A 16950-nucleotide genomic window follows, 5' to 3' on the forward strand; every position below is an offset into this window, starting at 1 on the left:
GTTGCTAATATTCGCAACAAGAGACGAATGATGGCGAATGGTTAAGAACATTTACGAATGTCTTGCGACCATGTCCCGATCATTACGAATTTATTGGCGAATTCTATTCGCAAGGGAAATTCGACACAGTGTAAGAGTAGTATTACGAACAATGCGAATTGCAAAATCGCTTTATTCGTAAAATGTTTGCAAGCACTCGCAACACTCGCAAGGCCACTCGCAACGTTCCAAATACATCCGCAAGACATTCGTATATGGATTTGTATGCATTCACAATGATCGGTTTGTTTGTTTGTTTGTTTGCTTAACGCCCAGCCGACCACGAAGGGCCATATCAGGGCGGTGCTGTTTTGACATTTAACGTGCGCCACACACAAGACAGAAGTCGCAGCACAGGCTTCATGTCTCACCCAGTCACATTATTCTGACACCGGACCAACCAGTCCTAGCACTAACCCCATAATGCCAGACACCAGGCGGAGCAGCCACTAGATTGCCAATTTGAAAGTCTTAGGTATGACCCGGCCGGGGTTCGAACCCACGACCTCCCGATCACGGGGCGGACGCCTTACCACTAGGCCAACCGTGCCGGTCAATGATCGGTAAGGCTTCATATTTTCAATATGTTTTCCTGTCCATTCGTCTCTTTTTGTTGCCGAATACAACATGTTCATATTTGCAAGGATATTCGGCACAGTGTAAGACAGGCATTACGTTGAGTAAAAAATAAATGGCGTTTTATTGCGCCACTATAGGCCCACACCGTTATTTTCCAGCCGGATATGACAATACCCTTATGTCATAGTTCTATTCATTCATTGATTCATTCAGAATAGCGCTTTGAGCGTATTAATTTTTTCCCCGTAGCTTCCTCCTTGTCTGTTTACAAGCGGCCTTTAACGGATGACTGGAGCAACATTTCTAGTGGTCTGCTGGTAACTGACGCTGACGCAAGGTAAGTATAGTACGAAGGTGTGTGTGTGTGTGTGTGTGTATGTGTGTGTGTGTGTGTGTGTGTGTGTGTGTGTGTATCTTCAATGTGTCCTTCTGTCTGTGTAAGTGTCTATGTATGTTTGCACACGCGTGTGTGTTTTGTGCCTGTGGATGTATGTGCCAGTTTTCGTCTCGCTGTATCTGTGTCAATGAAGGTGTCTCAGTTTCTCAGTGGGTTTTCTTCTTTGTATGGTTATTTTCAATTTGAGTGGTTTCGGTTTCATATCGTCACGCTCATAAGAACAATACCTAACTCAAAGTTAGGCATTTCTGCAGTAAATTTACAGGGGAAGCTACTGGAAGGGTACTCTCAGACCATCGGACATCATTGTCACGGTTACCGAAAGCAAAACTGCCGTTGTCATTTCTGAGTTGGGAACTTTTCAACAGAGGCTGCTGTTTACTCACAGGAAGACTTGTTTGGTAGGCAAAAGCTTATTTGTGACCCTCCACCACGAAATGAGTCGCATGTCAACTCGCGCGGTTCTGCGCTAGGCTTAAATATAAGTCCGGGGAGTGTCTTGTAAGAGTGTGAGGGTCACCTTAGTCACAGGCTTATAACTCAAACAGTTTTCGCTCTTTTCTAAAACGGTTTTCACCACTAGATCGAGCATAAAAAACTCTTTAGGGAAATGTAAAAATATGAAAATCATGCAAAGGTGACATGCGACTCATTCCGTGGTGGAAGGTCACATTTGGGTTTTCATGCAGTCGTGCTGATTGAGAACGTTGCTGCCAGCTCTTTAACTCTCGCTTATTCTGCTGTTAACCGCTCAAACTTATTACTAAAATAAGATAGGCAGATTGTTCAGAAACCGAAAACGTTGTTCTCGTTTTTCTCAAAACACACCCCCAAAAAATGACATTACTTAATATCGTCACGCTCATAAGATAATTGTCTTTGTCATCATTTTCACGAGTTTTCATTCACAAACACCTGGTAAATAAATCTCATGTTCCCCATGCAATAACTCGAGGTGGTGAATGGGTTTGAGCTTTCATGTGAAACGTGGATTGTCAAAGTAAAAGCCAATCAGGCTGATTATTTGATGTGTGGAACCATCGTGGCTTTGGATTTGTGTTTCCGAGGACAACGATTGTAAGCATTCACTCTCAAAGACCCAATCAATGTTGATAATTACCGCGGCGACTCATTTTCAATTTGCAACTTATCTCTGTAATCGCAAAATCCACAACGAAAAGTCATAAACGCATAGTGCTTTTAGTTATGCGCTATAGAAATCTCCTTAATAAATAAATAAATAAATTCACAGGTATGATCGCAGCTCTGTACATTTTCAGACTGGAAGAAAAGCGTCAACAAGCTACGTTTGACGTCATATACAAGTTTGACGTGTTATCTCGTGCTGCTGTGACGATGCTTTGTGGCCCGGAGTTGGATTCTAAAAATTCGTCTCCCTGTGGGTTATTGTGCATTTTGTTGCACAACCAAAATGATGACAAAAACGATGTTTGGTGGCTTGTCGTCAGACCAGCATTTTGTTGTTGGTCCTCGGGCAGCATATCGCCTTTTGTCTCATATTTATCAACCGCGGCCTTCGGCCTTGGTCGATAAAGATGAAACAAAAGACGATATGGTCCCCTTGGACCAACAAGAAAGCTGGTCTGTCAACAAGCCACCAAACATCTTATAGTGTCATCATTTTCACGAGTTTTCATTCACAAGCACCTGTGGGTTACCATAGTTGCCGGAAGCCCTACCACATGGATAATCAAAAGCAAACCAAATTGAATAGAAACGCTTGAGGATTCTTCGGCTCTTTTCATTGGCGTTTCCCCCGACCTAAACAGACGACACGACACTGCTTTGCAAAGTTCCAAAAAACCAACTGGCAAACTGGAAAAAGTAAACAAAAAAACAAAACTACTTCAATAAATTCATCACAAACAAATGAAACCTACCGATATGTTATGTCTTCTTACAAAGTCATGGAGTGCGTGTATCTTTGTGTGAGAAACACGAACGTCAAGTTCAAGTCAAACCAATTGACCCCTGACACACACATTTTGACCCGTGCACAAGACGTTGTATCGATAAACGAAGCGCAAATAAAAAATAATGATAAAAGCAAAGAAAATAGCAACAAGATATGCAGACATCTCACAAAGCCGAGCAAGCAGATTGACAGGTCTAATGAAAAACAAAGAGGTACTGAGTCAGAAACAAGATCGCGATTCTGTCCTTCGCTGCACGACGCAAATCTTCTGTGACCTTTGACCCAACGTAGCTTCCACATTCGATTACTAAGCTTAATACTCACAACTGAAAGCCGAGGGAGTGGAATACCGAGATGAACAAACAGAACAGTGCATCCTCAAACCTGACATATTCATCCCAACATTTTATGAACTCAAAAATACAGAAAGTTGCTTTCACACGACAGCTTTGATTGCCAGTGGTTATCCGCACGGAACTCGTGTGGTTATCAGCACGGAACCCGTGTTTCAAAGCATGGCTCCCTGTGTTGATTGTGATCTTATTTTCTCACTACCAAAATAACAATAACAATAACAATAACAGCACTTTATTGTCCATTAAAATATTACATAACAAGAGGCGAAGCCATCAAGGCTCACGTAAGAAATCGACAACCAGTAACACAAACTCAATCACTCCGTCACACATACACACACACACACACACACACACACACACACACACACACACACACACACACACACACACACACACACACACACACACACACACACACACACACACACACACACACACACACACACACACACACACACACACACACACACACACAGAAAGAGCATAGGTGAAACTGTGCAAGAAAGCGAGACACTAGATCTAGATCTGTCTGTCTGCATGTAGCCTACTAACAGGGACACGACTGCCAACTAGTCTCGGCCCGCTCAAAATAATAATGACCGAGACTTTCAGTACTTCCTTCGCGTGACGTCTAACCCTCTTACGTCATAATGTGACGTCAATGTAATGTGACGTCTTCAAATGTTAGAGTTTCTACCACAGACATACACACGCACGCACGCACGCACGCACGCACGCACATACGCACGCACGCACAGACAGACAAAGTTATGATCGCATAGGCTACACTTACGTGAGCCAAAAATGGAAATTTTTCTTCGGCACACCCTGTCTGCCTGTAAACGATTATAACAACAATTGTATAGGACGACACACATAAAACATAAAACATAAAAGGGATACAATCAAATATGATATTGCACTATGTAAATTTACCCTCTCATATCACAGGAGTTGGGTTTCACAGCCGAGTAATCACATTACAAATATTTCCCACACACCTTCACATGTACACATTGTTCGTTTTTTCCCATCCGACCAGCCTCTAAGTGATGCGAGAAGAATTTAAAATGGTGACTGCAGAAGGCAGGAATGACTTTTTAAACTGGTTTTTGCGTGCCAAAGGGACCTTATAACGTTTACCTGAAGGGAGAATTTCGAAACAGGGGTTGAGAGGATGGATCGGATCACGGACAATTTTGAGAGCTTTCCGCTTAATGGCAGCTTCGTAGAGACTGGTCAGCTGTCGTTGGGGTTGCCCAACAAGCTTGCTAGCCGTCGCAACAATGCGGTGGAGTTTAGCTTTGTTTTTAACATTTGTGGTACCATACCATGTCACAATGTTAAAAGTCAGTATGCTTTCAATCAAACTGCGATACACAAGTTCCATAACACTTTGATTGACATTAAAATATTTAAGCTTCCTGAGAAGAAAAAGTCGCTCCTGAGCTTTCTTATAAACAGCTTGAACATGATCACTAAACGTCAGCTTATTGTCAATTGAAACCCCAAGATATTTGAAGGTTTCCACAAGTTCAACTTCCTTGTCGCTTATTCTCACTTTTTGGGGACCACAATTATCACTCTTTCCTCCAAATGATGACAAAAACGATGTTTGGTGGTTTGTTGTCAGACCAGCTTTTTTTGTCGGTCCTCGGGGGGCATATCGACTTTTGTTTCATATTTATTGACCGCGGCCTTCGGCCTTGGTCAATAAATATGAAACAAAAGACGATATGCTCCCCCTCGGACGACAAAAAAGCTGGTCTGTCAACAACCCATCAAACATCTTATATTAGCTATTATTTACACATTGAATACTAATTAAGAGTTAAACTAGATAGTGTAATGTGAACAATCCTGCTTTGCGTATGAAATGTTTACACCCTGAATGGATAGATGGATATCTACACAATGGTTTACTGGGGAAGGGAGCCGCCTTACATTCTTCTTCTTCTTCTTCTTCTTCTTCTTCTTCGTTCATGGGTTGAAACTCCCACGTTCACTCATGTTTTTGAACGAGTGGATTTTTACGTGTATGACCGTTTTTACCCCGTCATTTAGGCAGCATACGCCGATTTTGGGGGAAGCATGCTGGGTATTTTCGTGTTTCTATAACCCACCGAACTCTGACATGGATTACAGGATCTTTTCCGTGCGCACTTGGTCTTGTGCTTGCGTGTACACACGAAGGGGATAATGCACTAGCAGGTCTGCACATAAGTTGACCTGGGAGATCGGAAAAATCTCCACCCTTAACCCATCAGGCAGCCGCGGCCGGGATTTGAACTCACGACCTTCCCGGATTAGGAGGCCGATGTCTAATTCACTACGCCACTGCGCCCGCCCGCCTTAAAATCCAACAGGTACACAATTGTACGCATTAACACTTTCGAATATGTTTTTAGTGAAAAGACATTTGTGTGCAGTGATGGAACAAGGAGACAAGCATACAGCGCAGTTGATTTTCAGTTCCGGTTTCAGTTCACACATACACGTTCAAGAGATTTTGTAAGCGTATGCATAACTGTTAAATTCGTCCTTCTGAAGGGTTAATGTCACAGATACAAAAGGCTCTTGTTTGCTTGGCATACCAGTAGGTCGAAAAAAAGAATCTCTCTCTCTCTCTCTCTCTCTCTCTCTCTCTCTCTCTCTCTCTCTCTCTCTCTGTCTCTCTCTCGCGCTCTCTCTCTCTCTCTCTCTCTCTCTTTCTCACTTTCTCTCTCTCTCTGTCTGTCTGTCTGTCTGTCTGTCTGTCTGTCTGTTTGTCTGTCTCTCTCTGTCTCTCTCTGTCTCTCTCTCTCTCTCGCTCTCTCTCTCTCTCTCTAAAGAAAGATAGAGAGAAGAAAGTAAACGAACGCAGGGTTGGACTTTGTGAGTATGAACAGGAGGGATTTCAAAATGAGGCAGGGATACAGGGTCTGTGTAGGTGGTAGGGGGGGGGGGGGGTTGCTAGGGGGCAAGGTCCCACACATGTTGAAATATATACAATATTTAAAAGGGGTAATTTGGATTTCTCCTTGATTAACAAAATAAAAATAAAATACATGTGAGTGTCAAGGGTAACGGTGGAGGGGGCGGTGCCGCTTCTGCAACCCAGGAAGACAACCTCACATCCAGCCCTGAAACGAATAAAACCAACCAACCACGAACGACATACAAGATATTACACAGTGTGTTGCCGAACCTCAGTCCATCCCTCGCGATCCTTTGACGAAAACTGCGGCACAACTTTGCAAGTGCATTTCAGTTGAACCTTCAAAAATCAGAATTCAGTTACAAAAACGAATCGGTCGCAGTGCGATCATGTTGCCATTTGAGACGATGGAATAAAGGAGAATTGTGTCTGCAGGCCACATAGACACGAACAGGCTAAGAGTGGACCGTCGCCTTTGTAGCTCAATACTTACTGGCCGTAATACGTATCGGTAATTCATCAGTGCCATTTGTAATTGTCAGTTGTAACCATGACCACCGTTTTCAGACCAAGGTTGAACTACAGAACCGTATGTCAAGAGTGCCGAAATCAGATTATTTCGCGCGTAGATTTTCAGATGATGGATGAACCAAAGCTGATCAGAACTTTTCCTGGTCAGTGGATACTCATTACTCCTAATGTTGGTAACCCAATAGCGTTATGTGTAATCATCAGTAAATAGTAATCACTGCTATTTTCAGATAATGATGGATGAACAAGAATTGTTTACAATTTTCTGGTGGGCATTCACTACCCGTAACATAATGGTAATTCACTGCATTATTTGTAATTCTCAAGTTTGTCATTATCACCATTTTTCAGATGATGGATGAACAAGAATTGTCCAAAACTTTGTCTTGTGAGCATTCACTACCCGTTACATAATGGCAATTCACTGCACTATTTCAGGAATTGTCAGTTTGTCATTATCACCATTTTTCAGATGATGGATGAACAAGAATTGTCCAAAACTTAGTCTGGTGAGCACTCACTACCGGCCCGCAACATAATGGTAATTCACTGCATTATTTCAGTAATTGTCAGTTTGTCATTATCACCATTTTTCAGATGATGGATGAACAAGAATTGTCCAGAACTTAGTCTGGTGAGCACTCACTACCGGCCCGCAACATAATGGTAATTCACTGCATTATTTCAGTAATTGTCATGTCAGTTTGTCATTATCACATTTTTTTCAAATGATGGATGAACAAGAATTGTCCAAAACTTAGTCTGGTGAGCGCGCAATCACTACCCGCAACATAATGGTAATTCACGATCATTATTTGTAATTATCAAGTTTGTCATTATCACCATTTTTCAGAAAATGGATCGACTCGAGCTGTGTGTGGAAGGTGCAGAACCTCGAACGTTCGGCGAGTGGACCGCGGATTTCGTTGACACTTACTACCCGGACGTGGACCAGCGTTGCTACCGGGTACCTGCTTTACATTTCAACCAACAGACGTGGGCAAAAGGGGACAGAACTGAAATATCACGGATGACACTCGTAAAACCGGTAAGCCGTTAAAATAATCCGAGATCGGGTGTGCATAATATATGTCAGCGGGGGTGTGGACATTTTCGACAGTGACATATTCAAATGCAGCCTTCTTTATAGTTCCTTTTATTTTTTGTATTTGTTAAAGCACACTTAACCCCCTTTTTTTTTGCCTGTTGTGTAAATTCCTATAGAGGACAGATTGTGTGTTTGTTGTTTATTCAAACCTAGGATTTACTTTTGAAACGACAGCGCACTTCTGGACAAGGGCACACAGACTGGGTGGCCGAGTGGTAACGCACTTGCGCTCGGAAGCGAGAGGTTGCGAGTTCGACCCTGGGTCAGGGCGTTAGCAATTTTCTCCCCCCTTTCCTAACCTAGGTGGTGGGTTCAAGTGCTAGTCTTTCGGATGAGACGAAAAACCGAGGTCCCTTCGTGTACACTACATTGGGGTGTGCACGTTAAAGATCCCACAATTGACAAAAGGGTCTTTCCTGGCAAAATTGTATAGGCATAGATAAAAAATGTCCACCAAAATACCCGTGTGACTTGGAATAATAGGCCGTGAAAAGTAGGATATGCGCCGAAATGGCTGCGATCTGCTGGTCGGCGATGTGAATGCGTGATGTATTGTGTAAAAGAATTCCATCTCACACGGCATATAGGAGGGGGGGGGGGGGGGGGGGGGGTCTCACACGTAGGGGGGGAAAGGCGGAGAATGATGGAGAACTGAGGAAAATGGCGGCGAAAGTGAGATTCTGCGGAGACTGCTATGTTGAGAATGAGTTGTCTGCGGAGCGGAGAAAGGAAGATAATAGTGTCGTACTTTCATTCTCTGCAGAAAGGCAACAACCAGCCAGCACTTTCATCACTTTCAGGGGAAGTTGCCGACTATTTGCTTCAAACTAGCTTCGCCAAGGGCCATGCAAGCACCCATTTCTCATCCTTCGATTCCTCTTCGTTCTCCCTCTTCTCCAAAATAATTGCAGTTGCAGCTACCCGCGCCCGCGGTGGACACAATTTCTCTCACGCGTCCGGTGTCGTCAAGTCGACACAATCTTCCTGCACAACATTGTGGTTGGGGGGGGGGGGGGTATCTGACCACGTTCACTTTTTCCCTTCTCCTTTTACGCCCGTATTTCACAGTCCGTGGTAGCCCTTTGAAACGTTTGATGAAAAAAATAAAAAAGTAAAATCTACGAAACATCATTATAATTATGATAATAGCAACCAAAAGCAAACTTTTGTTCATTTCATGTCAATCCGTCAATACGCATCATCTATGACGTAGGCTGAGAGTGACGCAATAGGCACGGAAGCCCACACCTTCATGCTGAACGCTGTGCAAGACCTTGGTCAGCTGATGCAGCAGCGTCATCAAAGCCCCTTCTTCATCATCGACTCGCTGGACTTTGACAGTTACCTTGCCAAGGCCAGACCGGCAGAGCCGGGAGGACCGCTGCCCGCTACACCTGGTCAGCGCGGGGAGGTGGATGTCGTGGTCCTCAGTCAGCAGTGGGGCGTTACCTTGATGGAGGTCAGTTGATTACGCTGTCTTTCAAGTGTGTGGGGGTGGGGGAGTTGTGTGTGTGTGTGTGTGTGTGTGTGTGTGTGTGTGTGTGTGTGAGAGAGAATGTCAGAATGTGTGTGTGTGTGTGTGTGTGTGTGTGTGTGTGTGTGTGTGTGAGAATGTCAGAATGTGTGTGTGTGTGTGTGTGTGTGTGTGTGTGTGTCTGTCTGTCTGTCTGTCTGTCTGTCTGCTCTGATTTATTTTGGTCTGCCTGTCTGCTTGTTTTTGTTATTCTGTGTGCCCCTGTCCCTTTCTGTCTCCCTTACCTGTCTGTCTGTCTGTCTGTCTGTCTGTCCCCCTCCCCCTCTCTCTATCTTCCCTCCCCCCCGCTCTCTCTCTCTCTCTCTCTCTCTCTCTCTCTCTCTCTCTTTCTCTGATTTATACTGTTCAAAAAAAGAAACGCATAGCTTGTAATATTTGGTTAATTTAGTTATATGGCTACAAGGATATCCACCAAACTGCAGAAAATGTTTATCTGGTCGTCGACCTTTCGTCCATTGCCACAAGTGAGCTCTGCACGTGACGCATGCGTTATCAGTGGCTACAATGTCAAAATTGCTCATTTGGCTTGACCACTCGTCATGCTTCAGTGTAATCTCGTGAAACTCGGGGAATATTGAGCTCTCACCATGTCTTCCAAAACCCATAAAAGCGGATTGTTCGCCACAAAGAAATCAGACGACAATTCAGCGACGAAAGATGGCCCGATTGAGCAGAAAAGACCGCCAAATTGCATTGGGTCGTTTACAAGCAGGCCAAAGTCAAAGTGCAATCGCCAGGCACTTCCACGTGTCCCAGAGCACCATCAGTAGACTGTGGGTCAGGTTTCAAGCCACTGGCTCCGTTGCTGACTTGCCACGAGCGGGAAGACCAAGGGCGACAACTGCTGCTCACGACCGCTTCATACGGCTCCGCCACCTCCGGAATCGTTTCCTGTCGGCCTCATCTTCTGTCCAGGCTCTCCCCGGGCCACACCGATTATCGGACCAGACCGTGCGGAACCGCCTGCATGAAGCTGGTTTGAGAGCTCGCAGACCTCACAGAGGAGCTGTCCTCACCCGCCGCCATCGCCAGAACCGAGTGCAGTGGGGCAACCAGCACCTTCGCTGGACCGTCCGGAATCACTGGAGACACGTGTGGTTCAGCGACGAGTCCTACTTTCTGCTCCAGCGACATGATGGTCGGAGGAGGGTCTACCGGAGAGTAAACGAACGTTACGCGCCCAACTGTGTGGATGAGGCACCCGTTCATGGTGGTGGAGGCGTCATGGTGTGGGGGGCGATCAATACCGCTGGAAGGAGCACCCTGGTGCACGTCCAAGGGCGCATAACTGCCCAGCGATACGTGGAGGAAATTCTGCGCCCACACGCCCTTCCTCTTCTGGCTGACCAGGATGCCATATTCCAGCAGGACAACGCTCGCCCGCACACAGCACGACTCACCACCCAGTTCCTCACCGACCACCATGTCCAGGTGCTTCCCTGGCCATCCATGTCGCCAGACATGAACCCGATAGAACACTTCTGGGATGAATTGGACAGACGTGTGCGCAGGCGAGAAGAAGCGCCGGCAAATCACCGCGATCTATTGCAGGCACTTCAGGAGGAGTGGGACACCATCCCACAGCAAGATATCCGGCATCTGATCCAGTCCATGCCCAGAAGGTGCCGGGCAGTTGTTGCTGCTCAAGGCAGTCACACCCCCTACTGACTTGACAGCCTCGGCACCCAATCGTATTGATTGACCGATTGATTTGAAGATGCAAATGAACTGTGTGTGCATTCAACTGTGTCCATACCAAATTTCAAACAAATAATCTAAATATTGGATTTTCTGTTAATTTTTTCGAAAAATAAAACAAATTTGGCAACTATGCGTTTCTTTTTTTGAACAGTATACAAATGAAGCACTTGCTAAAATGTACAAATGTTGCAACTGAAATTCATAACATTAAAACATCTCTGCTGGCACATTGTCGCTGACATGATGACTTGATGCAACCCTTTCCTTGTTTTATTATGCAGGTCAAAGCGACAGGGCATTCAAAGTGGCGACACGCCGATCAGGAGATACGCGAAAGCGTGCAGAAAGCGGTGAAGCAAGTGCAGAATGCCCGTAACATCATACGTCGAATCATGCCCGACCTCTTCAGCCGGGAAAGCTGTGTGGCAATGGTTGTCGCCCTTCCTTACCTTACATCACAGAAACTGCAACAGGTTCTGTGTGTGTTCGTGTGTGTGTGTGTTTGTGTGTGTGTTCGTGTGTGTTTGTGTGTGTGTGTGTGTTCGTGTGTGTGTGTGTTCGTGTGTGTGTGTGTTCGTGTGTGTGTGTGTGTGTGTTCGTGTGTGTGTGTGTGTGTGTACGTGTGTGTGTGTACGTGTGTGTGTGTATGTGTGTGTGTACGTGTGTGTGTGTGTGCCTGTGTGTGTGTGTGCGCGTTTGTGTGTGTGTTTGTGTGTGTGTGTGTGTGTGTGTGTGTCTCTCTCTCTCTCTCTCACTAAAAAAAAAAAAAAAAAAAAAAAAAAAAGCATGTATATTTTGCTTATTCTGTTACCCTCGATAAATAAATAAAGTTCAAAGTTCAAAATTCTCTCTCTCTCTCTCTCTCTCTCTCCCTCTCACTCTCTCTCGGCGTAGTCGTGCATGACCCCACCATCAACCTGAAGGTCCGCAAAAGCTGCATGTAGTTTCAATATAATTATGTGACACTGAGCTGTATACAGACTAGTCTACATATGTCACTGGGATGTCACAGCTTATTGGCTCTGTGCAGGCGCTGATTGATCACAAGCATGAAGGCATTGTGTTTCTGTGCAAAGACGACTTGCACGAGCCCAAGTCTCAGGTCACAGCGGAAAACAACACTGAGGCGACAGCAACCTCTTCTGAAACCGCCCAGCAACAGCGTCCTTCTCCTCTCTATCGGTGGTGGATGGATAACTTCAACGGCGGTGACGATCACTGCGATAGACCGCCAGCCATGCCACTGCAAGACATCAAAACTATTGTGGGAAGGTAAATTTTATGCTAAAGATATAGCTTGAAGTCAGCGGGTCTGTAGAAATAAAGACCTTGTTTCCACCGTGATCGAAAGCTACATGATCACATTGTCGTTCGTATTTTCAGTATTCGCCTTTTTCTCACTTATCGGGCTCTCTTTACTGCCTTTGCCTTGCGCCTTCTCACTGATAAGATGTTTTCCCTGTTTGTTGGTTGGTTATTTCTTTGTTTGTTAAAACTCGAGAGTTTAACTTTTCTTTTGCACTAATTGTCCACTCTTTCGGCTTTTGTTCTGACAATGTTCACATTGCTTTCTGTTTGTTGGTTTGTTTTGTCAACGCCCAGAATATTTTGTTTTGCGAACTCTTCCTGTGCAATCATTGTCTAAGCTTAAAGTCTTTTGGGGCTTCTGTTCTTTCTGCTATCTCCTTCTTCTAATTTTGTTGGTCAGGGCCAGTATACAGGAGAGGAAACTAGAGACTTTAGTCTGGAATAAACTGCATTGAGGGTACACAGTTTATTCCGGACTGAAGTCTCTAACCTCGACTTATGCATACCGGTCTTCAACATCAACTGTTTGTTTTCCATACACCGTGTAACAAAGCAATATCACTTCTTCTTCCTCGCCGGCCGAACCAGAGTACTGGGGTTGCTGTCCGTGGTGGCGATTAGTACCAAGACCAGACCCCGAGTGGAGGTGCGCACCAGGGCCCAGGCCATCAGTCAGGTGGCGGACTGCTTTTCTCGCATCGTCCTCACGCCGGCCCAGGCCGCTATTCTGGCCTCCAAGCGACACACACACGTCTGTCTGGCCGGCTGTGTGGGGTCCGGGAAGACACTATTGCTGCAACTGAAAGGACGTCAGTGGTTGCGGGAAGGCAGGAGGGTGGTGATTCTCAACATCAGGACGACGGCCAGAGGACGTGCCGCGGGCCACGTTCTGGAGGACGCCATCGCCAATGACGTGGCAGCGGCGAGAAGGGGCAGCGTCTTGAGATACAACACGACTGTGGCTGAGCTCGACATTGCCAAGTTGAAGGCTGAGCTGAGAGACGACCGAGAGTCTACAGAGGATGTTTGTTTTCTTCTGGACGAACTGTCTCCGCGCCATACGGCGGGCATCATCCCCAAGCTGAGACACACCTTCCTGCACAATCCAATCTGGTTCGTTTCTTTGGCCGTCGCACGAGTTCCAGCTGGCTTCCACCTGTACCGGTTGACGCAGTGTCTGCGGTGTCCACCCAGCATCCAGCTCTTGCTGAAGGAGTTAGATCTGAACCCTTTCCACAAGAATGCGTACAGCACGCGGAGCGTAGCCCAAGGCCTGCCCTGCGACGGCCCCCCGGTCTTCTTCATCTATCACAAGGACCACAAGAATGATGTCAGGCCTGACAACTGCGTCAAGTGTGCTGAGGAACTTGTAGAGTTTATGAAAGCTGAGCTCAGGTTGGTGATTCATGCAAGAAGCTCAGCAGAAGAACCGGAAGAACAGGCATTTTCGACAGCGACAGCAAAGAAACGCTGCTCGACAGTGTGTTCGCAGTCTACGGACAAATCCAAATCCAAGTATGTGGAAGCTAAACCGCTATCTTTCCGCGATATTCTTATTCTCATGTCTCTGCCAAACGCTTACTTCAAACATGTAGGAGGTGGTCACTGGGAAACGAAGATAGAAGACGTGTTGGAGTTCATCATCTCCGCGGGCTTGAGCCTGTTTCTGTTCTCCCTAAGCGAGCAAGGTGTTCCCTGCAGTCCCGTGATTGACAGCACGTCTGCTGAGATCGCCAGACCCGTTGAAGACAAAGTCATCATCACAGACGTCCTGGCTGTCCCCAGTCTGGAACGCAAGGTGGTCATCTTCTTACCTGGCGGAGAGGTGCCAATAGATTCCCAAGTGGACAGCTGCAAGCTTCGAAAACTCCTTGACGCTTGTCAGGAATCTGATCCATCAGACAAAGGCTTCATATCCAAGACCGTTTCACCTCAGTCGTGTCAGCAAAGCAGCAAACCACCGTCCAGCAAATCCGAAGGTCACCAAAACCAAACTCAGCAGTCACTCGAAGCCCTTGTAGCATTTTTCAAACCTTCATGCAACTCAAAAGAACCGCCTTCGCCCGACGAAGTGAAGCTACATATTCTGCGGATTTTTGGAAACACATTGGTGAGATATATGGAAAGCATCTCGAAGGGTTTGAATCCTTCAGAGAGTGACGTTCATGCCAAAGACAAAACGCCATTAGCATCAGGAGGTAAAGAGGAAGTCAAGGGGAAGAAACTCAGAATGGGTATGGATCTTAGGGGAGACTCACCCAGTCTTCAAGCCGCTTTCTATCAGTTTGCAAAACCTCAAAGACGCAACACCAAGAATCCCGTTTCATCCCACACCGCCCAGTCCCACCACAAGGACTCTGATCGGTCCCTATTTCTTGTGCCAGACAGAAAAACGCTCATAGCAGCCGAGCCGGAAGATGATGTCAGGGACGCCGAGAGAGAACGTGAAAGTAAGGAAAACAACCAAGAGGGAGTAAGGAAGAAAGAAGGGCTCACAAAGGGGGGCGAGAGCATGAATGACAACAAGGTGGGTAGCGGAGAAAAAATTGAAGCGAAGCAAGACGGTCAAGGTGAGGTTGGTACTGGGGCAGAAAACAAAGAGGAAAACGAGAGAAAAGGAGGCATCGAAGAGGGAGTCAAGAATGCAAACGACTACGCAGAAGGCGGTGACATGACGAAAGACAACAAAGAGAAAAGCGAGATTCCGGGAGACAGCAGTGGAGAGGAAAGCAAGGAAATCGGCGCGGGGGACGATGAAAATAAGTGTGGAGACCAAAAAGAAGATGAGAGAAAAGAGGGTGTTCCCGGGAAGTGTGACACGGCTGAAGCTGGTGCCGAAATGGGACGGTCAATGAAGGAGAAGGGACATCGCACCGCAGCCAGCAGCGAGCAGACGGAGGATGATTTGAGACAGTCCGAGCTGCGTCGTATCCGCCAGGCCGTGTCTTCACTGTCCATGGATGACCAGGACTCGTTGTTCATGGCCGCGTCACGCTGTCTGTCCCAACTGGTTGTCATCATCCCTTGAATATATATACGTTTCTTGTATTCTAGGGATTATCTGAACACTTTGTCTCCGCGCTTTGCCCCCGTGTTCTTTTAAACCGTCACCGTGCTTCGTGGGTCGTGGACGACCCAGAGTCTCACAAAAGTGTCGGTATTTCTGAAACTATTGGGAGTATCACATTTTGATTGAAACTTCATGTAGTCCTCAAACACCAAAGGACGCTCCCATCGGCCACTTTCTGAAGAATTATCTTTGTAAACAAACAAATAAACAATGACGCAATTTGAACTGGACAGTCCGGATTATGTGGGTATGAGCGACCCACTGGAATTAAAGAAAGATTTTCCGTACGATATTTATCCCTATTCGGATGGCGTGGGTCGTGTACGACCCATCCCTTTTACGTTGGATCCCTCTTCTAAAGTATGGGTCGTACACGACACACATCATCCGGACTGTGTAGTCCAAAGCGTGATCGGGTGAAGGTTAAGACTAGAGGATGCAAAGGACCAGGGCATGCTGTTCATGGTGCCGCTCCCAACTTGTCATAATCCCCTGAAAGTTTCCGGTTCTTGGGATGATCTGAACGCTTTTTCCGTTCTTCTAAGACTTGAGGATGCGAACAAGCAGGGCTCGCTGTTCAGGATCTATTCACGGAGCCACTCCAAAATCATCGTCATCACCCCATGATCTGCATGTTGTATGGAGAGTCTTTCAACATGGCTCCACAGTCTTTCGGATTTCATTTTATGTATGATTTGACAGTCAAACCAGCGGGATTGCCTTCAGATTGCTGTTTGTATTACTAAATCTTAACAGAAAGACTCGTAAAAAGCTTATTTTTGCTGCGATATTAGGTGAAAATAGCTCTCTCTCTCTCTCTCTCTCTCTCTCTCTCTCTCTCTTTCTCTCTCTCTCTCTGCGTGTGTGCGGGTGCGTGCTTGTGTGTGTATGTGTGCACAGTGGGATATAGCCTATAACATGAGCACAACGTCCAAGTTTTAATTCTGATCAGGGTTTAACTTGAAAAACAACCTCCACCAAGCTCCAAATTAAAAGCAAGAATTCAAAACAGCGCGCGCGCGCGCAAACACACACACACACACACACACACACACACACACACACACACACACACACACGCGGTAGTCAATTTTCGTGTGAGTATTTATTTTTATCGAAAATTGAAGACTTGATACTCGTAGCAAAACAAACAACAACAGTATGCGTTTACTACGATGCGGACCTCATACGTAGATCTTTGTCGCACATTTAACACCAATTAATGTAAGCAGTTGTATAGGCAGGTGAAAATAGGTCAATAACAGGCACGTGAAAACACGACATAAGAACCCCCCCCCCCCCCCCCCCACCCCACCCCCAAAAACACACACACACGGACGGACACACACACACACCGACGCACACACACATACACATACGCATGCGTGTGCACACACAACCACTTCCCATTGACACACACACCATTACTAACACACAAACGAAAACACACAGCCCCCCCCTACTCCCCTCC

The 16950-nt window shown here is 46.1% G+C and overlaps 1 protein-coding gene across 3 annotated transcripts in view; it reads left to right on the top strand.

Annotated features, from left to right (window-relative positions):
- The first annotated feature begins 888 nt into the window (after positions 1-888).
- LOC138953217 (uncharacterized) overlaps positions 889-16950 on the top strand; it is a 77987-nt gene continuing 61925 nt past the window's right edge. Inside the window, exons 1-6 of one of the 3 annotated variants that reach the window (XM_070325011.1) lie at positions 7330-7424; positions 7612-7806; positions 9080-9325; positions 11383-11574; positions 12132-12373; positions 12998-16269. In XM_070325011.1, the coding sequence (XP_070181112.1) occupies positions 7422-7424; positions 7612-7806; positions 9080-9325; positions 11383-11574; positions 12132-12373; positions 12998-15437 (3318 nt within the window). In that variant the 5' untranslated portion in view covers positions 7330-7421 and the 3' untranslated portion in view covers positions 15438-16269. Of the gene's footprint in view, positions 956-7329; positions 7425-7611; positions 7807-9079; positions 9326-11382; positions 11575-12131; positions 12374-12997; positions 16270-16950 lie in introns of those variants that run through there. The other 2 variants (XM_070325010.1, XM_070325009.1) reach the window with 2 other exon arrangements.

Source organism: Littorina saxatilis, linkage group LG17 (assembly GCF_037325665.1).
Source record: "Littorina saxatilis isolate snail1 linkage group LG17, US_GU_Lsax_2.0, whole genome shotgun sequence".
Taxonomy (NCBI): domain Eukaryota; kingdom Metazoa; phylum Mollusca; class Gastropoda; order Littorinimorpha; family Littorinidae; genus Littorina; species Littorina saxatilis.